This window comes from Heterodontus francisci, chromosome 13 (genome assembly GCF_036365525.1).
Source record: "Heterodontus francisci isolate sHetFra1 chromosome 13, sHetFra1.hap1, whole genome shotgun sequence".
In the NCBI taxonomy this organism is placed as follows: Eukaryota; Metazoa; Chordata; class Chondrichthyes; order Heterodontiformes; family Heterodontidae; genus Heterodontus; species Heterodontus francisci.
The window spans coordinates 26,065,751-26,088,357 of NC_090383.1; the positions used below are offsets into that span (position 1 = coordinate 26,065,751).

The 22,607-nt window shown below is 42.0% G+C and overlaps 2 protein-coding genes across 9 annotated transcripts in view; both read left to right on the plus strand.

Moving 5' to 3' along the window:
• The window catches only part of map4k3a (mitogen-activated protein kinase kinase kinase kinase 3a), a 316,653-nt gene extending 306,960 nt beyond the window's left edge, over nucleotides 1–9,693 (plus strand). For all 6 annotated transcript variants that reach the window (XM_068044552.1, XM_068044553.1, XM_068044555.1 and 3 more), the window contains 5 exons: nucleotides 2,097–2,165; nucleotides 4,704–4,796; nucleotides 5,889–5,959; nucleotides 6,413–6,468; nucleotides 8,024–9,693. In XM_068044552.1, the coding sequence (XP_067900653.1) occupies nucleotides 2,097–2,165; nucleotides 4,704–4,796; nucleotides 5,889–5,959; nucleotides 6,413–6,468; nucleotides 8,024–8,111 (377 nt within the window). In that variant the 3' untranslated portion in view covers nucleotides 8,112–9,693. The remainder of the gene's footprint in view (nucleotides 1–2,096; nucleotides 2,166–4,703; nucleotides 4,797–5,888; nucleotides 5,960–6,412; nucleotides 6,469–8,023) is intronic.
• A 4,611-nt stretch (nucleotides 9,694–14,304) lies between these two features.
• LOC137376294 (cyclin-dependent kinase-like 4) overlaps nucleotides 14,305–22,607 on the plus strand; it is a 136,409-nt gene continuing 128,106 nt past the window's right edge. For all 3 annotated transcript variants that reach the window (XM_068044559.1, XM_068044558.1, XM_068044561.1), the window contains exon 1: nucleotides 14,305–14,424. The gene's annotated coding sequence lies outside the window, so the exon portion shown is untranslated. The remainder of the gene's footprint in view (nucleotides 14,425–22,607) is intronic.

Here is a 22,607-nt window from a genome sequence, read left to right on the forward strand (position 1 = left end):
ATGTTTGCTGCCTTTCACCAAATGCAAAACCAGGTAGAGTTGAGGCAATGGAAGTGACATGCATATACTCCATTCTTGTCCATTTAGTTTGGTTGTTTGCTGACAGCCTCTTTACTGAGTTCTGTGGAGGGAGACTGGATTGGTGCACAAAGTTTGTTGTTTCCTCTTTTCATAGCATTATTGAGAAAGGTAATATACTTGGCAACTGTTATGTGTGGATGCTATTATTATGAACATTTAACTGAGCGTTAGTAGGTGTTGTAAAATGAAATTTCTTGAATGGTTATAATTACTCTCTTTTGAAGAGATAATTTTATTTTGCAAACTCACCAACATCTTCCTGTGCAAAAGAGAAATGAACCAGGTAGCACCATGGTGCTCTTGCTGTCCATAGCAATTAGAAAAATCATGAACATGTTATGGCCAGGTCAGGAGGGGTTCTCGGGCTCCTCTTTTTCCCTTCCTTTTGTTTGACTGCAATGGGGTTTGTTCCTTTTTAAAACGGTGGTTGTGCTCACCACCTCTGAGTGTTTTACTTTCTCCGTCTAATGTGATTGCAAAAGAACCAATCACAGGTTTTCTTGAGTTTAAACAAGGAAGAGATAAGTTTATTATACTTAACACGCTAACCAGATTTAAAAATGCTAAAAATACGCTACACATTCACGCACACATTCGCACGAGAATCATAGACACACAAATGGATTATGGAGGGAAACAGATTTTGTGGTTGGATTGAAGTGCAGAATAAATGGAACTTGAATACAGTCTGTAAATCCAGTAATCCTCGGATGAAATAAAAACAAGAAATGCCGGAAATACACAGCAGGTCTGGCAGCATCTGTGGAGAGAGAAGCAGAGTTGACGTTTCAGGTCAGTGACCCTCGGATGAAGCTGTATCCTTGAAGTCCTCGCTGGTCAAAGTGCACTTTGGTTGGTTGGCTTGCTTTGCTCAGAGTCTTTCTGAAGGCAGAATTGGTAGTTGATACTCTTCCCCTGGTTGCTGGCTGTAGCCGTTCTGTAGGCTTCGAGGGTCCCCAGTCGCGGCTGGTTCTTTCCTTGATATTTTCTGGAGAGAGAAAGAAACACACGGGAGCAGTTGCCTGCTTCGTCACTGTGTACTCAGTTACTGCCTATCTGCTGTCTGTGTGTCAAAACTTCCAGTTTCTTCAGAGATGAGCAAGCAGTCACATGGTTCTATCCATCCCCTTTGTTTTTAATGAGGTCCAAAGTCTAAAACGCAAAACCCCTCTTGGTGGGATTGCTGGTGTGTACCCCTCGGAGGGATGTCTCCACTTATGAATGCCTCAGGATGACTTTGAATGGCTCGCTAACTAGGATCATCTGGCTAACTTACACAGTTAGCCAAAGCATTGTTCTGGCTGGGCTTCTTGTTGTACTCTTTGCCTCTGGTCCAATCTCCTGGTGTTTCAAATGTAAATTACTGTGGCCATCTTGGTTGCTAGTTTTTTAAAAAGTTATCTTGTAGAATTTTTCCCATTAAGAGTCTAAGGTAAGTTTCCAACTGATGAAATTAATATGTCCCATTAGGCATACAGGGTTTTCCTGACCAACATGATAGTTCCTGTGCCATATGGAACCAAATGATTATCATTTGTGGAAAGAAATTGGGTATGGTTGAATTATGTAATTTGTGGAGCTAGATAAATATTCTGCAACTTTGCTTCATTTCTTGTTTTCCTCCAGGTCAATTGAGAAGCAAATGTATTTACTGCAGCCTGTTTTAAAAAATTTCAGGTTTTGGATTTTAAAGTTTTATTTCTGTTGCATGCTTTATTTCTTAATTATAATTTAGTTCAGCATTTAGAAAAATAATATTCCAATTGTTTGTGTTCGAGTTGAAAGGAAACAAACATTTTGAGATGATTGCCTAACTTGTCAGAATAGAGCAGCCTTTGTGACCACTGCTCACTCACGAGGGAAATCTCAATTTAAAAGTCAAAAAACTCCCAGCAAAGCCTGGGTAATTCTCACTGATTCACAGTCTCTGGTCTATTTCACAGGGACAATAAAGGCTTAAAAGAAAACTGTAAATATGCTACAGATGAGTAATGCTGCTTTAATACTTGTTACAGATATTCCACAGGCAAATGTCATCCACGTGACCCAGCTAGAGAGAGATACAATAATAGTCTGCATGGATCGTAAGTTTCCAAAACCAGATAACTGAACTTTTTTTTAAAAAATGGCTATTTTCATGTTGTCCTTTTCAAACAAGTGCTATAATGAAAAAGAAATCAAATGCTATAACTAGCTTTTTATCACATGTAAATATTTTTGAGTGAATTGGGAATTGGTAGTTCTTTCAGCGAGCTGACACAGGTGCAAAGGACAGAATAGCTTCCTTCTGTGCTGTATGATTCTTTGAATTCTGTGGTCAAGTGATGAGGAATTGTTGACACCCAGTATCAGCATCAAGTGTTTCTTGAAAAGGTAAAGCTTTCTTCTATTTTACCCGATGGTATGCCTTCAAGCCAATCTCAAAAGAAGATTACCCAATGTATCGGTGTGTTTTTCCCTTGTGTTCTAAGCCATTGCTGTTCATTTTTATGGCCCTTCTAAGCAAGAGTAATAATTTAGTGCCCTTTTGTTCTGAGTTATAGCCAGTATTGTGCTACTGACCCAACTTAATAGATGCTGGTTTGAGGCCAGGATACTTTCCCTTGACAGGGAAAATTTTCATCCAGTTAGCGTGAGTTAGATTCAAACCCAAGTCTCCGAGGTGAAAGGATAGTGTTAAAAACCTCTATGACCTGATTTTTTTTTGGGGTTTTTTCTTTACTTTTTGGCACTGTAGGATTTGAATTTTAAAAAAAAAATCTAACCTTGCATTTTCCAACTCCTTTCCAGAGACCTGCCTGTAAAGAGGTTCCTTTCGATAATTAATAGTGCAACTTGGGTTTAACCTTTTAGTTATTTGTGTTCGGGAAACTTTCATTTTTGAGCCTCTTCCAAGGAGGTTTCCCATTAGTCCAATTGCATCTGTGTCACCAAAACTTACCATTTAAATAAATCTTTCTGTTGGTATGAATCCCTCAAGGATACTATATATCAGAAGGACTCAGAAATCTAGCGTTTTTCTGCTCAAGCTAATATCTAGTAGAGAAGCTGTATGCTTGTATCGTCTAAGGCAGTAGCTAACTGTTGATGAAGAAAATTAATTCATCTTTCCCCATTCCTTCTGATCAGAGTACATATTATAAATAGATATGCTTCCAGGGTTAGACATATACTTTGGCTTCACCTCTCAGCATGCATAACAGAATTCACTACACTTGAAATAGGTGACCCAAAGGTAAATTTCAACCTAAATTCTATTTTTAAGTATAATAACACACAGATTCACCGAGTGTTCACTGCAGGCCATATCATGTAAAAGTAGTTAGGGCATTTAGAGTGCTGATTTGGCCCCCATTTAGGTGAATCCACATAGGCTTATAGAAGACATAGTAAAATGTAACAAAGATCAAGCAAGTTATATTTCAAGGTAGGTTTAGCTCAGCTGGTTTGCCTGCGATGCATTTTCAACAGATGATCATCTTGTTTTGACTTGTTTAAAGATACTGGGCTGAATTTTATCAGTCCCTCAATGCTGAAGGACAGGGGGGGTGTAAAATTCAGCGGGGAGAGGCCCACCTTGACCCCCAACATTGAGAAGGGCGCACTGCATATTAACAGCAGTGGGGGGACCTCAGTGCGGACCCCCCCACCGCATGGAGGGGCTTTCAGCTAAATATTTAAATGCACAATAATATGTAAATTAACTTACCTGCAGGTGGCAGCCGTCCCACGCCTATTTTACGGCTGCCGAATGCAGCTTGCGCGTCATTGAAACTCCATACGGAGTTCTGAGGCGAGAACCTGGTGGGGAGGGGGGAGGAATAAAATTTTCGGGGTGGGGGAACGGGTAAAACACTTTTTATTGGCTGTGGGGATGGTGGGAAGAGGTTGAAGGGCAAAAGTTAGAAGGTTGGGGGGGCGGGGAAGGTTTAGGTAGGGAATAAGGTAGGTTTTGTTAATATTGGGCAATGAAATAACCATTCGGGGGCTTGGGGAAGGGCTTCCATATCCTAATTATTTGTTTTTAAAAAATCACGCATACTGTACCTTAAAATTTACATCTCTGAAAAGGGCTTAAAGCCCTTTAAATACGGCGCCGGACGCGGTGTCATCGGGCGGCAGCTCCGCCCCCTCTATTTAAATCAGAGCACCTAACCCCGCAAAATATCGCCAGGGCTATGTAGCGTCAGTTCCACGTTGGAAGGCTGCCGCTGTCACAGTGCACCACTGCGGTGCGCTGATAAAATTCAGCCCACTGTGTTGGGGTACATTTTCATCCATACACTAATTTTAGTGAGACATTGATGTAAAACAGGTTGCTAATTTTATACTTGAGCCAACTATTGCACTAACATTAAGAAAAGATGGAAAATATTTCCTAAACATGTAATGCTTTGAAAGTGAGCATGTAGATTTCAAATAAAAAGCATACTAATTCTGTAGATCATATGCCTATTTAAATAAATGGGTCCTTTATTAGTTAATTAGCAAGAATAAGATTTCTTTTCACAAGTAATTGGAGCACTTCAAGCAACTGTTTTTGATGCTGCATCTTTGGAAGTGTACCAAAACTGGTGCCATTCAATTACTTATTTCTTCTGTTCTGTGCTTTAACATTCTAGGATGTTTAAAGATTGTAAATCTTCGAGGTAGATTGAAATCTAGCAGAAAGCTGTCATCAGAACTAACGTTCACTTTTCAAATTGAGTCAATAGGTAAGGGTTTCTCTTTAATCTTTCATGTCTGATGATTTGTTGCATTGAAACAGGGTGCTACTCCAAGTGGGAATTATCATATTAAAAATGGCTTGTAGATAATTAATTAGACATGTATTGCTACTTATGCTGCATTGTCCAACCTACAAGTTAATATTGACTTGAGCCTTTTTTTTTAACCAAAAGACATTACTTTGAGTTATTTAATAATTCTGTTCAACAAATTTTCAACATGAATCTTAAATATGAATGTTAAACATGGAATCCAGTGTATTATTCCCAGCATAAATGTACTCTTAAATCAGTCTCCTGTATGGGGAAAATTCAGACATGGCACTAGGTTCACTCGGTTCTGCCCATTGCATCTTTGCGTTCCAACTGCTATGTCCAAATGTACCTACTGAAATCACGCAGATCAGGTCTGCATTGCAACAATTCAGTCAGTTCTGTCACTGGCTGAACTATTGATTGCAGACCTGAGCTGCATGTATCCAGCAGCTACAATTTTTAATTGCATTTCAGAATGTATTGTTTTGCTAAGTTCTGTTCAGAACAAAGGCAGAAGAAAATGAAGATGAGCAGAAGGTCCATCAATGATTGTATATTACATGAAAGCTACACATGAAGGGTGGAATGAGAATAGTCATGACAGTAATGTCCTGACAGTAATCCCACCATGGCAACTTGTGAAATTGAATTCAATGAATCTAATAATTAATGTTGATCAAAAGTTCCTCCTAAACCCAAAAATGGTCCAATTGACAGTCTGGCTGTTGAAAAACAACTAATTTAGATTGGCTCCTTCAAAGTTGCCCACTAATAGAACAAAGTGCAACTTTGTAAATGTTTGTTATGATCTTAAAAAATTAGTTCTTTTGCATGTTACCTCTCTCATATTGTGAGTAGCTTCACCATTTTTTAAATGTAGTTCTGCATAAGTTCACCGCTGCTACACAGTCTTTCAAATAAAAAAGTATAAATTTTTATTTGTTGAAACCAGTAGCTAATGGCATTTTGGATTTGAACTGTTTAGTGACTGATTTTGCCAGCTGAAACTCAGCAGATAATAATTTGCATTTCCCCTTTTGTTAGTTTGTTTACAGGATAGTGTGCTCGCTTTCTGGAAACATGGAATGCAAGGAAGAAGTTTTAAGTCAAATGAGGTAAATGGAAACAAATATTCTCATATGCAAGTTATATTTGTAATGTAACTGACCTTTTGAACATTTGATTGAAAATAAATAGGCAGAACAAACTTGCTATAAATGGAAGCTTGAGCCACTTTAAATAGTGTTCAGTTAACATCATTCAACTTTGTAGACTTCTGTAATTGCCAGTGATATGATAGTACATTAAAATAACGTGCTCTCATATTGGTTATCTCCCATTAGATTGTTTTACAGTGAAAATCATCTTACATCTGTACTCGATTCATTCTCAGAACAAGACTTGATTTTGTACTTTAAGAATGGTAGAGTAATAGGGAAGAAACAGATGCTTGTTAACTTCCGATACTAAGCTGTCAAGTTTCTTCTATACTAACACAGGTAAAGGGACAAATCTGTTCCTACGTTGCAAATGAATTGCTGTTAATTCTGAAAACTTACTTTTTCTAGATTACACAGGAAATATGTGATAATTCGAGAATCTTCAAGCTTTTAGGCTCTGACAGGTTAGTAGGATGCAGACATCATGTGATGATGCTGCAGTAAGATTTTATTCATTCTGTATTTCAAATAATTTAGATGCAGACCACATATGAACAGGACAGGTTTTCATTTTACTTTTGGGATGGAAGGAGGATGTGAGGAAAAGATTACTGTCTGCATTTTTTTTTAAACTAAGTTTTTCTTCTACTGTCAGGTAGTGAAAATACCTGAAGAAACAGGTTGGGGCTGGGTTATATTTAATACATTGTAGATTTTGATATTGTATAAATTAAGTGTGCTGCAGGAACAGACAATCCATATTTGGATGTGTGAATGAGTAAAATTAAAATAATACAGGGGATGGAAATATGAGAGGGGGTTATTTTTGAAGACGAGGTTTAGAGTGGTTCTATAATTTATTGGAGTTCACTTAAAAGTAAATTAATATAATAATATTCGTACTATTAGTTGGTGCAATTAAGTTCACACATGTCTCCATAAATATGGACCATGGGATTTCTGAGTCAACATGTCAAGGGTGTACTTTTGTGACTTAGGAAAGTGGTACCACAATCACATGAACTGGCCTTGACCAGTGGACTCATCCATTAATTGAAGCCTGATTGTCAAGGTCAGTTGGGATTTTAGCTGTTCCTTTAGTTAGAGTGTACGATTTTTTTTTTTATTCGTTCATGGGATGTGGGCGTCGCTGGCCAAGCCAGCATTTATTGCCCATCCCTAATTGCCCTTGACTGAGGGCTTGGCCATTTCAGAGGGCATGTAAGAGTCAACCACATTGCTGTGGGTCTGGAGTCACATGTAGGCCAGACCAGGTAAGGACAGCAGATTTCCTTCCCTAAAGGACATTAGTGAACCAGATGGGTTTTTACAACAATAGACAATGGTTTCATGGTCATCATTAGACTAGCTTTTTTTTAATTCCAGATTTTTATTAATTGAATTCAAATTCCACCTTGTGCTGTGGTGGGATTCAAACCTATGTCCCCAGAGCAATACCCTGGGTCTCTGGGTTACTAGTCCAGTGACAATACCACTACGCCACCACTTCCCCCTCTAACGATCAAGTAGCCCAGGATATTTTTTCCATCTTCCGACACTATAGATCTTATTTGTATGGCTTCATGGGCACAACACACCCTCAGGTAACTGCAGTTCTTTATGTATGAGCCTAATGATGTCATGGCTGGATCAACCCAGAAGACAGCAGAGACAATCTGTCTTCACCTTACGTCCACACTTGTGCCATTCTCTACAAAGGGTTACCGGATAGCAAATAATAAAGATCTTGTTTTTTTTCCCCTTTCTTTCCTCCTCGGCCATTGTACTTGGAGATGCTGTAACCAGTTGCCATTCTGCCACTGTTGCCCTACTTGAGATATGTAAACTCCGCACACGTGAGGGATTGAATCTAGGATCTTCCCAGTCTGTAGAGTCGAGTAACACAGGGAAATGCAAATGTGTCTTTGTGGTGCCATACTTATTTATTTTAATTGTGACTTAATTTGGATGCTGATTTCATAAACACAGATTTATTAATTATGTTTTATTTCCTTGTAGGGTTGTGGTGCTGGAAAGTAGACCAACAGACAACCCAACTGCCAACAGCAACTTGTACATCTTGGCTGGCCATGAAAACAGCTACTAATTGCCATTAGATTTTTGCATGGGAATGTACATAGAAAATACATAACTGCTTTCTTCAGCATTGAAGAATGTTTGAGATTAAGAAGCCACAGTACTGTCTATTTGTCATAGACAAAACTAATCAATATTTTATTTATTGTGGCATGAGACCTATGTGGAGGACATTTTAAGTGCCACAACCACCTTAACTTCTAAATGCTACACAAGTGCTTGGTTTACCATATGTAGTCTATGTACATAAATGTGTAGTCTTTTTCAGTATGTACTTCATATTGTTGAAGTCGCACACTATAACTCTTAATGTAGATAGTAGTGCATATGATGTACAGGTAAATATCTTTACTGTACAGATGTGTATAGGTTTGCATGATGCAAAACTTAATTTGGGTACTGCTTTTAAGGAATTATTTGAGATTTATTTTATTCACTTGTGATCAGTATATATTTTGCAACAAGAAATTAGCAGTATACCCATCTAATCATCTGACTAACACTTGCATTTTAAAGTGTAATTTAATAATTTGGATATGAATTGGAATAACCTTGAAGGGTTGTAATTCAAACCTTCATTCATTTGTATGCTTGTTGGTTTTAACAGTTTTGTTGCAAGTACACTGGTATTAAGTTTGCACAATAATGCTGATAAAATGTGATGTATTTTACTCATGCAGTTAAGTGGTGAACTGTGGGGCATCCATTTGGAGTTGATTTGTCCTATTTTCAAGAGCAGCAGAAGAGTGCTGCAGTTTAATAGCAGTTGATGTCTTTTATGTATCATGTTTTAAACACTCAAAGAAATTTGATTGGCAAACTTTTACGATCCCAGTAACATCTGGATTTTACTTGGTATAAAGTAAATATGATGGTAGCCTTTCTCTGCTGTCAAGTCATGTTACCCCTATGCTGGCAAGACTCCAAAAGCAAATAAGGTTGTACTTTTTTTGTATATGGAAAATGAAAACACTGTAAAAAGCTTAAACTAACTATGATACCAACATGCAAAATGTTCAGAAAGTCTTCGTTCATAAAATTGTACACAACTTTTGATGTAACACTATACCATTGCATTAATATCATTCAGTAATACATTTTCAGCTGCCAATAACTTTTGTAACTAAAACAGGACTTAACTTTTCTAAATGGTAGGGTTTGAAATATCCCATTTCAGTTTATCAATTGAAACCTTTCTTAGTGTAAGCCTCATTCTGCCAAATTGACATACTTCTCCAAACTGTTGTACACTCTTTACACATAGCAAAAGTTAGTTAAGTGTTTCTACCTCATGTAGATACAATTTTTGTGGGAAACACTCAGCACGAAAACATTATTGGTATTAGAGATATTCTGATTCAGTCAAATTGCAGTACCTAATATTTGTATAAATTATCAACATAATTGCATATATGGGCTTGTTACTTTTTTATATATTTCAATGTTTTCATTTGGTTATGGTCATTGGGAACAAAATGTTCTGATTTGTGTTGATTAGCCAAGTTACTGACATGACCCATTCAAATATTTTCTGTTATGTATATACTGTAAAATAAATTTGAAGGGTTTCCATTTAAGGTTTTCTTTATAAAGTATGTTGGTCTGAAATAATTTTTATATTAACTTTATTACTTTCAAAAAGTTTGATTTTTTTCTTTATGCTAAAAGTCAACTGTGGTGCCCCAATTACTGCCATGACTCAGATCAGCAAACACAACTTGCCCGTTCTGCTTAGTAACTGTACCATGCAGTGTATTCACCCACTAAGCTATCCAAGTGAGCTATGTACTATATTTTTTTCTCATAAGACTATATAGTCTTTGTGTGATAACCCACTTCTCTACCCAACCCCCAGTTGTCTGCAGTGCAGTGATGATGAGATATCTTTAGAGTTGCACTGTGCTTGCTTACACTCAAGGAAGGAAAATTCAATTCAACAGTTTACATTTTAATACAGGATAATAGAATCTACTTTTTCTTGGGGATGAGTGGTATTCATTTCAACAAATTGCAACTCTTTATTAAAAAGAAATGAACAATGCAATGGAGTTTAAATATTTGCAGGTTGTAGAAAATTATTTTGTACTTGGAGTGCAGCAAACAAATACTATTTTGTATAACTTTTTTTTAGCTGTGTTTAATCTACTGATGCTTTCTGGAAAATCTATAGTGAGATAATTTTTTTAAAATAACATGTTAGGAGAGGAATTGCCATTCAGGCCAAATACCTCGCTTGTCATATTGCTTCATGTAACAAAGACAGTCTATACTCTTTGATTCCTTCACTAGGTAAATGATGAATTACGGATGTTGATGTCTGACAGCAACCTGTTTCAACATTGGTAACCTGTACAGTGTGATGAAAACTTTTCAAATTTAAGTACAACATCTGAAGAAAATAAGAATACCCAGGAAGGAGCATTTTCAACTTGTCCCTGGCTGAAACCAAAAATTAATTTTTGATTATGCAATGTGGTATATACCATTCAACTGTTAGATATGGACTGCTGCTTATTTGTGGCACTCAACACTGGGACATATTAGAACTTGCTGTTGTCTTGCAATGTTGTGTACCAAGTTAAATACTACTTTCAAAATTATTGTTAATTCTGAGCGGATAAATTTTAAAAATGCAATATTTGACAATTAAGTGCTGATTGCTATGCTATTTACTTCATCTTCAGTTCAAAAGCCTGGAGAATTTACTGCTGTCAGATGTATTTCAGAATTTTAATTAATATAGTTCTATAGTGACATTACATATTAAAAACATCCAGTTTTTCATGACATTTCATACAGTAAGTGTTTACCCGAACAAGCTCTAAAGAAGTGCTCAAGGGTATGTTGGTAGCTGCAAAACATTCTTTCCAACCGCCATAACATTTGGAATTCTTCACCTTTCAAAACCAAAGTTTTGCATTATCGAGCCAATAATACTTGATCATAATTATCTTATTAATTTCAACCTTAATCAGGTCATGTAGTATGGCTTTGGCCCTTCAATGTTTGTATGTTTTAAAAAGTCTGTATAGATAGCGATGCTTTATGAAGGTGCCAGACAAAACATACATTCATCCTAATTCATTGAACCTCTATATATAGACAGAAAATTGTCATTCTACTTGGAGACAGAAAATCACCAGGTATTATAGCCTATTTTTAGTAATTTCCTACCATGTGTGAATCAGTACTGGTTTGTGCACATGTGCTGAGTACTTTACTTCCTTGCACCATTGGCAGATCATTGTCTCCTACATTGGGAAAGATCAAATTGAGTATTCCTGTGATGGCTAGTTATGGCAGAGAATAGCTGGGCCATACAGATCAAGAAGATTCAAGACCTCAATTCCTGGTTTCTGCTGCTACACAGTGATAGAAGTACTGCAAATAGTCTATTCCCTTGTGTTAGAAAGGGAAAAAGAGATGGTAGTGCCTTTCATGACCACTGGCTGTGTCTTCTGGCTAATGAAGTATTTTTGAAGTGTAGTCACTTTTTTTTTTATTTGTTTGTGGCATGTAGGCATTGCTGGACAGTATTTATTGCCCATCCCTGATTGCTCTTGATCTGAATGGCTTGCTAGGCCATTTCAGAGAGCATTTTAAGAGTCAGCCACATTGCTGTGGGTCGAGTCACATGTAGGCCAAATCAGGTAAAGACGGAAGATTTCCTTCCTTAAAGGACATTAGTGAACCAAGTGATTGTTACAACAATCGACAATGGTTTCATGGTCACCATTAGACTAGCTTTTAATTCCAGATTTATTAATTGAATTCAGATTTGTTCCTCTGCCGTGGTAGATGATGTAATGTGTTGTAATGTAAGAAACATAGCAGCCAATTTGCGCGCAGCTCCTACAAACAGCAATGTGAATATGACCAGATAATGTGTTTTTCTGATGTTGGTTGAAGGATAAATATTGGCCAGGCCACCGGGGATAACTCCCCTGCTGTTCTTCGAAATAGTGCCTTGGGATCTTTTACATCCATCTGAGAGCAGACGAGGACACAGTTTAACAGCTCATCCGACAGACAGCCCTTCTGACAATGCAGCATCACCTCAGTACTATACTGGAGTGCCAATCCAGATTTTTGTGGTTAAGTCCTGAAGTGGACTTGAACTGCAGTGTTTTATCTCCCATGACATTAACATGCTGTTGTGTCGATGAGAGCAGTCAATAGTCACTGTCACATGTGACTGCTGTGTCTCAGAGAGAGGACAAAAGTATGTTCGGGGTCATTCATCTCTACATTGTCTCCCCTTTTTGCTGTGGTATGTTACAACACTACAGAACCACAATCTTCAAACTCAGAGGTGAGAGTGCAATGAACTGAGCTGTGGCTAAAGTGACAAGGAGGAGACAATCTGATAGATTAACCCTCACTGGAAGTACATGTGTGGATGTCAGGCGAGAACCCTGGCTCAGCTGTGATGCCAATAGTAAAATAGCCTAGCAACACTAACTACCTTCTCACAGAGGAATGCACAAGGAAGACCATTGGAACAAGTGGAATCCACATCTCAGCTCGGGGATCAATGTCTTCAGGAGACAGGAGGAAAAAAAATCAGTCATTTATTGATTTTTGTTATTACATTCCAGTTTTCCCTGTTTACCAACATGGGTGGAATCATATTCTACCAATAGTCAGCATTTTAAGAAAAAGAGAAAAAAACTTTTTAAATTCACAAAGGTAACTTGCAATGTGCCAGTGTCAGAAAACCGTGGTCGTAGGACAAGGTGTTGCATCTCCACCCCGATCACACTAAATAACACCCCACTGGAAGTGGTTAGCAAATTCTGCTACCTTGCATCCAGGGTGACATACAATCTGTCCCTTGATGTAGAGCTCGATACACACATAGGGAAAGCAGCTACCACCTTTGGCTGACTTGCAAAATGCGCATGAGATAACACCAAGCTGACCCTTGGGTCAGCTGATGGTTTATAAGGGCTGTGTTCGCAGCACATTACTGTATGGCTATGAAACATATGGGTGATTAAGAGCTACCAGGAAACAAATCTTAATTTCCAATTTCACTGTCTGCGGCGCATTATGGGTATATCCTGGTAGGACAAAATTATAAATGTGGCAATCCTCGCAAAGGCAGAGCTCCCAAGTGTGTTGGCACTAAACAGGCAGCTTTGGTGGATTGGACATGTCCGCAAGATGGAAGATGGTCGCATACCCAGGGATCTTCTGTATGGTGAGGTAGCTGGGCCCAGAAGACCAGCTCTCTACTTCAAGAATGCTTGCAAACGTGACCTGAAGGCCCTAAATGTCAATTATCGCACCTGGAAGGCACTAGCTGGCAAAAGAGGGAAATGGCAACACATCCTGTGGACTGGCATGCACTACCATGATGACCTGTGGCTACAATAGCTTAGCAACAGATGCCAATGCCAAAAACAACTCGACGTCACTTGGCAGCTTCACGTGCAGCATTTGTGACAGAACCTGCCTCAAGGATTGGCCTTCACAGCCATCAGCAAAGTTGCACCAAGAGAAGACATGGATTGTTCGCTGCGTGTCCATCACTTTTCGTAGATGGAAGGATGCGAACCAACCAACATCTTGTACTATTAGAAATAGACTGCACATTAGTATTGATCTACCTTAGTTGTATCACTCTTATTCTGCCTGTGCCTTTGGTATTACGAGCTTCAAGTTTAAAAATCTAATTGTCATGGATTCCTTACAATTACTGACATAGCAGGAAATGTAAAGTCTGCTTGAAACTTGCCACAAAGCGCTTCTGTGTGATTATGGCAGTAGAGCTTTATTCCTCCAGTTGCAATGTGATATTAGGTTCTGGCTGCAAAACCACTTCTCATTCAAAAAACAGAATATTCATTTTCTGGATTCACTGTATTTTCAAGGATGCATTATCAATAGAGGCATAGTGTATAAAATTCAGCTTTTATAAAATATTGGTTAGGCTCAGTTTCCATCACCCCTACTCCTCTTCTACCCCCCCCCCCCCCCCAACTTTCAGCCCATCCCTCCCCCTCCCTTCGGCACAGAACCCCATCGTTCGCCCCCCCCCCCCCCCTTTCGGCGCTCACCCTGTCTCTTTTGGCCCCACCTCGCTTCTCTTTCTCCCCTCCTTACCTCCTCTTTCTTGCCCTCTCACCTCACCTCTCCTTCCCGAGGGAAGAATCCAGTGCCAGCAGCACGCGCTTCAACGGCCACCGTTTCCATGGGAACGGCAGTTGGCCGCTTCACAAAAAAAAGCTCGCCAACTGTTGGATTTATTGTAATGTTCGGTGGAGGTGTGAAAAATCTGGAAAGGAATCAGAAGTGAAGTACTGCAATGCTCGTAGTTGGTTAGTTTCTATGTTCGTGTTGGAGGCGGTGTCCGCTCTTATCGGTTCTCCGGAGGCTTCCTAGCTGATGTTTGTGTGTGTGGAAGTATTTTTGCTCGGCCTGAGGCTGCCATGCCTGCTCTGTTTCCTGGAGCCTGAGGGCCCGTGTTGGGGGTAAATGTGGTGCTGGTGCTGAGTTTTCGAGTATCGCCGGGCCGGTGGTTTCTCTGCTGGGAGCAATTCGAAATATCCATGTGTGCATTGTAAGACTATGTTTTGTTTATGTGTGGTGTGGTGTGGTGCCAGAGGATTGGAGAACTGCTAACATTCTTGTGTTTGAAAAAGGAGCAAGGGATAGACCAAATAATTATAGGCCAGTCAGTCTAACCTCAGTAGTGGGCAAATTATTGGAATCTATTCTGAGAGACAGGATAAACCGTCACTTAGAAAGGTACAGGTTAATCACGGATAGTCACCATGGATATGTTAAGGGAAGATCTTGTTTGACCAACTAGATCAAATTTTTTGAGGAAGTAACAAGGAAGATAGATGAGGGTAGTGCAGTTGATGTGGTTTACATGGATTTTAGCAAGGCTTTTGACAAGGTCCCACATGGCAGACTGGTTAAAAATAAATAAAATCCCATGGGATCCAGGAACTCTAGCAAGGTGGATACCAAATTGACTCAGTGGCAGGAAACAAAGGGTAATTGTTGACGGGCGTTTTTGCAACTAGAGGGCTGTATGCAGTGGCGTTCTGCAGGGCTCAGTACTGGGTCCCCTGCTTTTTGTGGTATATATTAATAATTTGAGCGTAAATGTAAGGGGCATGATTAGGAACTTTGCAGACGACACATGGATTGGATTGGCTATGTGGTAGATAGCAAGGAGGATAGCTGTAGGCAGCAGGAAGATATTGATGGTCTGGTCAGATGGGCAGAAAGTGGCAATTGGAATTCAACCGAGAGAAGTGTGAGGCCAACAAGACAAAGGAATATATGATTAATGGGAAAATACTGAGAAGTATAGAGGAAGTGAGTGATCTTGGAGTGAATGTCAACAGATCCCTGAAGGTAGCAGGACAGGTCGATAAGGTGGTTAAGAAGGCATATGGAATCCTTTATTAGCCAATGTATAGAATATAAGAGCAAAGAGATTATGCTGGAACTGTATAACTCATTGGTTCGGCCACAACTTGAGTACTGTGTGCAGTTCTGGTCACCTCATTACAGAAAGGATGTAATTGCACTAGAGAGGGTACAGAGGAGATTTACGAGGATGTTGCCAGGACTGGAAAAATGCAGCTATTAGGAAAGATTGGATAGGCTGGGGTTGTTCTCCTTGGAATAGAGAAGGCTGAGGAGAGATCTAATTGAAATGTTCAAAATTTTGAGGGGCCTGACTAGAGTGGATGTGAAGGGCCTAGTCACCTTAGCAGAGAGGTCAGTGACAAGGGGGCATGTGATTGGTAGAAAAATTAGAGAGGAAATGAGGAAAATCTTTTTCACCCAGAGGGTGGTGGGGGTCTGGAACTCACTGCCTGAAAGGGTAGTTGAGGCAGTTGAGGCACTCAACTCATTCAAAAGGAGTCTGGATATGCACCTCAAGTGCCGTAATCTGCAGGGCTATGGGCCAAATGCTGGAAGGTGGGATTAGAATGGGTGGATCTTTTTTCGGCTTGCCCAGACACGATGGGCCAAGAGGCCTCTTTCTGTGCCTTAAACTTTATATGATTCTATTTCCCACTACATTATCGGTTTGGATAGATTTATCCAGACTTATAGGTAAAGTTGCTTATTCCTCTCATCATTGTCTTTTTTGTGATATTACAGAAGTAATAGTATCAGTAGAACTACTCTAATTCCACTTTACTTAGTTGCATATTTGTGTGGATGAAAGGTGTTAATAGTCTCCAAATTGGTTTGCCAAGGAGTCAGTCATTACAGCACAAAAGTAGGCCATTCAGCCCATCAAGTCCATGCCTGTTCTCTGTAGAACCATCCATCTCATTTCCCCATTCTATCCCCTTAGCCCTGCAAGTTCATTTCCCTCGTGTCTGTCCAATTTCCTTTTGAAATCATTGATCCTCCCCTTCCACCACCCTCATAGGCAGCGAGTTCCAGGTCATCACCATTCACTGTGTTTTAAAAAAGAAGTTCTTCCTCGCATCTCCCTGTATCTCTTGCCCAAAACCTTCAATCTGTGTCTCCTAGTCCTTGTACCAGCTGCGAATGGGAACAGCTTTTCTTTGTCTACCTTATCTAAACCTGTCATGATCTTGTAACCTCTGTCAGATCTTCCCTCAATCTCCTTTGCTCCGAGGAGCACAATCCCTGCTTCTCCAACCTAACTTTGTAGCTAAATTCCCTCACTTCTGGAACCATTCTGGTAAATCTCCTCTGTGCCCTTTCATGAACCCTCACATCTTTCTTAAAATGTGGTGATCAGAACTGGATGTAGTACCTCTAGTTGTGGCCTAACCAGAGCTTTATAAAGGAGTAGGTCACAATGGAAGTATAGGTTGAGTGCATTTTCCCAGGGGTCTGTGCTGCTGTACATGACCAGCAAACTCCTCATATTTATCGCTTTTTAGAGTCATAGAGAGACACAGCACTGAAACAGGCCCTTCGGTCCACTGAGTCTGTGCCGACCAACAACCACCCATTTATACTAATCCTACATTAATCCCATATTTCCTACCACATCCCCACCATTCTCCTACCACCTACCTACACTAGGGGCAATTTACAATGTCCAATTTACCTATCAACCTGCAAGTCGTTGGCTGTGGGAGGAAACCAGAGCACCCGGTGGAAACCCACGCAGTCACAGGGAGAACTTGCAAAGTCCACACAGGCAGTACCCAGAACTGAACCCGGGTCACTGGCGCTGTGATGCTAACCACTGAGCCACTATGTTTACTAATAGATGGATGAAGTGCTCCAGTTCTACTTCCATGGAGCCTGTTGGACCATCTCTAAGAGAAAAATGAACCACCTCCCCTTGATATTCAATGTTGTTACCATTGTTAAATTCCCCACCATCAAAATTCTGGGGTCACCTGACTGGAAACTAAGCTGCTCCAGCCACACTTAGGCCATCTGTACTAGACCAGGTCAGAGGTTGGGTATAAAAACAAAGTGCTGGCAATACTCAGCAGGTTAGGCAGCATCTGGGGAGAGAGAAGCAGAGTTAATGTTTCAGGTCTGTGACCTTTCATCAGAACTGGCAAGAGTTAGAAATGTATTGCTTTTTAATTATGTGAAGGGGGTTGGGTGGGGTGGAGAACAAAAGGGAAAGTGTATGATAGGGCAGGAGAGATTAAATAACAAAGATTCATGGGATAAAGGCAAAGAGAGTGTTAATGGCTGTGGTGAAAGACAAAGCATTAGTCCAGAGAGAGTGTTAATGGCAGAATAATGAGCAGCACTGTCCAAACATGCAACATGAAAAACAGACACATGGTTAAAAAATAAAATAATTTTTTTTTAAAAGGCTAGTTATGTTCTGAAATTTTTTAACTGTGTTGAGTCTGCAAGGGAGTAGAGTACCTAATCGAAAGATGAGGTGCTGTTCCTCGAACTTTCGTTGATGTTCACTAATGTGGGCATGAGGGTGGTGTGTTGAAATGGCAAGCAGCTGGAAGCTCGGGGTCATGCTTTTGGACTGAGCGGAGGTGTTCCGCAAAGCGGTCACCCAATCTGCGTTTGGTCTCCCCATTGTAAAGGAGACCGCATTGTGAACAGCGAATACAGTATACTAAATTGAAGGAAGTACAAGTAAATTGCTACTTCACGTGGAAGGAGTATTTGGGGCCTTGGATGGTGAGGAGAGAGGAGGTAAAAGGGCAGGTATTACACCTCATGCGATTGCATGGGAAGGGGACGAGGTGTCAGGGGTGTTGGAAGAGTGGACCAGGGTGCCGCTGAGCGAATGATCCCTTCGTAATGCTGACAGGAGAGAGGAAGCAAAGATGTGTTTGGCGGTGGCATCACGCTGGAGATGGCGGAGGATTTTCCTTTGGATGTGGAGGTTGGTGGGGTGGAAAGTGAGGATAAGGGGAGCCCTGTCATGATTCTGGGTGGGAGGGAAAGGGGTGAAGGCAGAGGTGCAGGAAATGGGTCGGACATGGTTGAGGGCCCTGTCAACCACGGTGGGGGGTGGGGGGGGAATCCGCAGTTGAGGAAAAAGGAAGACCTGTCAGAAGCGCTGTTGCGGTAGGTTGCATCATCAGAACAGATGTGTCGCAGATGGAGAAACTGGGAAAATGGGATGGAGTCCTTACAAGAAACAGAGTGTGAGGAAGTGTAGTCAAGGTAGCCTTAGGGGTCACTGGGCTTATAATGAATATTAGTGGACAGCATATCCCCAGAGATGGAGACAGAGAAGTCGAAGAAGGGAAGGGAAGTGTTTGAGATAGACAATGTAAAGGTGAGGCTGGGTATTCTGTGGTGAGTGGCTGCAACAGAATCCTCATTGAGGAACAGCACCAGCAGGGGACAGTACAAACCTCCCTGCTTACATCACCCCCTGCCCCATCTGATGTCACCCTGGCAGAACAACCCTCCCGTGGGAGACCTGGGCGGTTTTCTCAGCCCAACACCAGTGCAACAGTTTGTGAATGCTATGAGTATGCAGGAACATACCCAAGGGCTGGAACAAGTAATGACACCTGGAGTTGTAAGTAACATACAGTTTTCATGGGTGTAAAGATTGCCTCCATGAACGTGCGTAGCATTAAGTCCACTACAGGATGTCTTTCAACTTCAGGGTACCTCGCCAAGGTCAAAACCGACCAGTTGTTTCTGCAGGAGTGTGGAATACCACACCTACAGCACCTATAGGCAGTGATCACGCTGGTGGTCCCATGGGCTATCGATTTGGTCGGGGGAAATAATTTCCGTTCCTCTGGCCTGGGTATTCTGCTTCGCAGAAGAACCTTCCCCATCCCCATCCCCAAAGTTAAGGAGGTGATGAGTGGTCACCACCTCGGAGATATAGTGTACGAAACAAAGCACTGGTCCAGTTAATCAAGATGCACACCTTGGCTCAAAACAGCGAGCGTCTGACCGTCCTCCAGCAGCTCTCACTGGAGACTCAAAGAGGGGTTTCACGGTTCTCCAACCTTTGTAATCCCTTTTGAGTTCCTCAACGTTCTCTGGGGTTAGCAGTGTAGCATTGAGCTTCCATGTCCCCCTGCCAACCCGCTGGCCGTCCTGTAAGTGACAATCGGCCAGTAAGAGGCAATGGTCGGAGAAGAACACCGACTTGACGTCGGTGGATCTGACCGTGACAGCACGGGACACAAACAGGAAGTCAATCCTGGAACGGGCGGACCCGTCCGATCTTGACCAGGTGTAACTACGCTGCGCTCCGTCTGCAGGTTTGCTGAAGACGTCATGCAGTTTGGCATCTTTTACTGTTTCTGTTAGGAATCTGGACGTAGCGTCCAGTTTGCTGTCGTCTCTGCTGGATCGTCCAGCTGCATCGATGATGCAGTTGAAGTCGCCGCCTAGAATGACCGGCCTGGACATCGTCAGCAGCAGTGGAAGCTGCTGGAAGACGGTCAGCTGCTCGTTGCATTGAACCGGGGCATACACGTTGATCAACCGGAGCGGAGCATTGTCATACATTACGTCTGCTACGAGGAGACGACCGCCCACCACCTCCTTAACTTCGGAGGTGGTGAAGTTACCTCCCCGCAGCAGAATACCCAGGCCGGAGGAACGGCAATCATTACCCCCTGACCAGCTCGATGGCCCGTGGGACCACCATCGCGACCATTGCCTGTAGGTGCTGAGGTGTGGTATTCCACACTCCTCCAGAAACAGTTGGTCGGCTTTGACCTCGGCGAGGTAATCCAAGGTTGAAACACATCGCGTGGTGGATTTAATGCTACGCACATTAATTGAAGCAATCCTTATACCCATTTTTTAAAAGTTAGTTGTTGCTTCCCATACCATTTGTCCATGCTAGTCCCAGTCCTTCGGGATGTTCCTGCATGCCCATAGTGTACGCAAGCTGTTTCACGTTCGTTGGGCACAGAAACCCCTCCTGGTTTTTCATGCAGGGTTTGTTCTGCTGGGTGACATCGGTGGGGGGTTTTGTAGGCAGCACGGATTGGGCTGTCCTCTGCTGTTCCCCTCTGTTCCTCCTCGAAAACATCACTGCTCCTGGCTTCCGGAGCTGAGGTGCGCCAGACGTGTCTTTGCCCTCGGTGTCCTGGAGCTGGGATGCGCTGGCCATGTCGCTATAGGTGTGGTGCTTTGGGTTTGGGGCACGCCGGGCCCATCACAGCTTCCAGTGCCCAGGGGCTGGGGGGCCTTATCTTCCAGCTCCTTTGAGTTCTGCCATCTCTTTTGAAGGTACCGTCGTTCCAGCACTTCCTCGTCCAGTGAAGAGGAGCTGCTGTTGTCTGTCTCAGACGGTAGCCTCCTCTTGCCACTGGTTGGGTGGTGGCTTGTTCCGCATTTGGAGGTCTTTTCTTTGTGGTTTTCCTTTGTACCACTTGCTACTGACCTGTTTGTACATCTGCTGCCTCCTCCTCCATGGATTCTGTCTGTGGAGGAGGGGTTTCCGGTCGTTGGTTTCAGCTGCCTCCCCTTTCTTCTTCTCAGGTAGACTTTCCTCGCTGTGGAGAAGGTTACTTGTTTCCTTTCCAGCACCGGACGCCTTCGTCGTACCTTCTCCCGGCCTTTCCTTAGACCTTGCCGCCTGAGCATAACTGAGGCAGCGTTTGGGGCAGGTTATGTAGAGGTGGCCTGCTGCACCGCACAAGTTGCAACACTTACTCTGCTTACAGTCCTTGGTCTGATGGCCATCCTTCTTGCAGACAACCGTGCTGCAGTTAGCTGCCACGTGACCAGATTTGCCACAGGTGCGACAAACTCTGGGCTGCCCAGTGTAGACCAAGAAGCCTCGACTTCCCACGATAGCGAAGCTGGAGGGAGGGTGGATGATGGCTCCATTGGCATCGACCTTCAAGGTCATCTTGACCTGCCGCTTGCTGGTCCAAATCCCAAAAGGGTGCTTGACATCAGTGCTGCTGCCGGCCACCTCGACGTACCTGGCGAGAAAGGTGAGTACATCCACCACAAGAACATGGGGGTTGTCGAGGTGGATTGTCACCAACCGGTCACGCTGTGACGGAAGAGTGAAGAGCGGCTCCACTGTGAGAAGGGACAGCGGCGCCAGGTTCCCTTTCTCCTTGAACGCCTTCAGGAACTTCATGCATCCCGCCACATTCTTGAACGTCATGTCAAAATATCCACTGCTGGGGAAGTCCTGCAGGCAGAAGATGTCCGTAGCTTGGAATCCACAGCAATCGATGAGGATTTTCTTAATGAAGAAGGTGCGATCAACCGCTGCATCTTCTTCCTTGTCCTTCAGTTAATTGCTGCTGTGGTGCTGTCCCTCATAAAATTTGCATCACAATTTGCCACTACATAAGCTTTGCTAATCTTATTGACTGATGCTGGTCTCATTATGGTGAATATGGCATCTGTCCAGTAAGGGTTGTGAACAGTTTTTTATGAATATAGCTAGCTGTTTGTCGAGTCATTTCCCCCGAAGGCTGCAAAAAATTTGAAGTATGCTCCACTCCAATCAATTGCTCCACAAGAAACCCCTTTAGGCAGCAATTTGGTCTTCTCGCGTGTAGCATGCCAGTTTGATTTTAATCTTGTTACCAAAGATTCAAAAGAAAGCATTGTTTACGTAAGTAATTGTTCATACAACTTGAGTGAGAAAACACAATTTTCCAGGATAAATCATTCTTTCCAAGTGTTTGCACTGCTTCCTCACTTTCACACCCTTGCACCCACAAAGAAACAGCATAATGGTTTATGAAGTAATTTTTGAAATGAAAGCATTGTATGGCCTAGAGATTCTTTATATTTGCAATTTATGTTCATTAAAGTGCCCATGTGTTTATTTACAAGTAGTCAAAATGCTTTTAACTGTCTCTAGGGAGATCGCTTAACAAGTTGTTCCCCTTCAACCCTGTGCTGCCCCAATTCAACAAAACCCCAGGTTACCCCATGCAGTGGTCTCCAACCCCAAGGTTCCCTCTCCAACCTGTTAAACCCCAGGACCACCATCTCAGAGCCACCAGAGCTTCGGACCCCGTGTCAGTTCTGTCAAACTTGAGGATCCTCACCCTATACTATCAAATCTCAGGGCCACCTCTGGAGTGCAACGAGACCC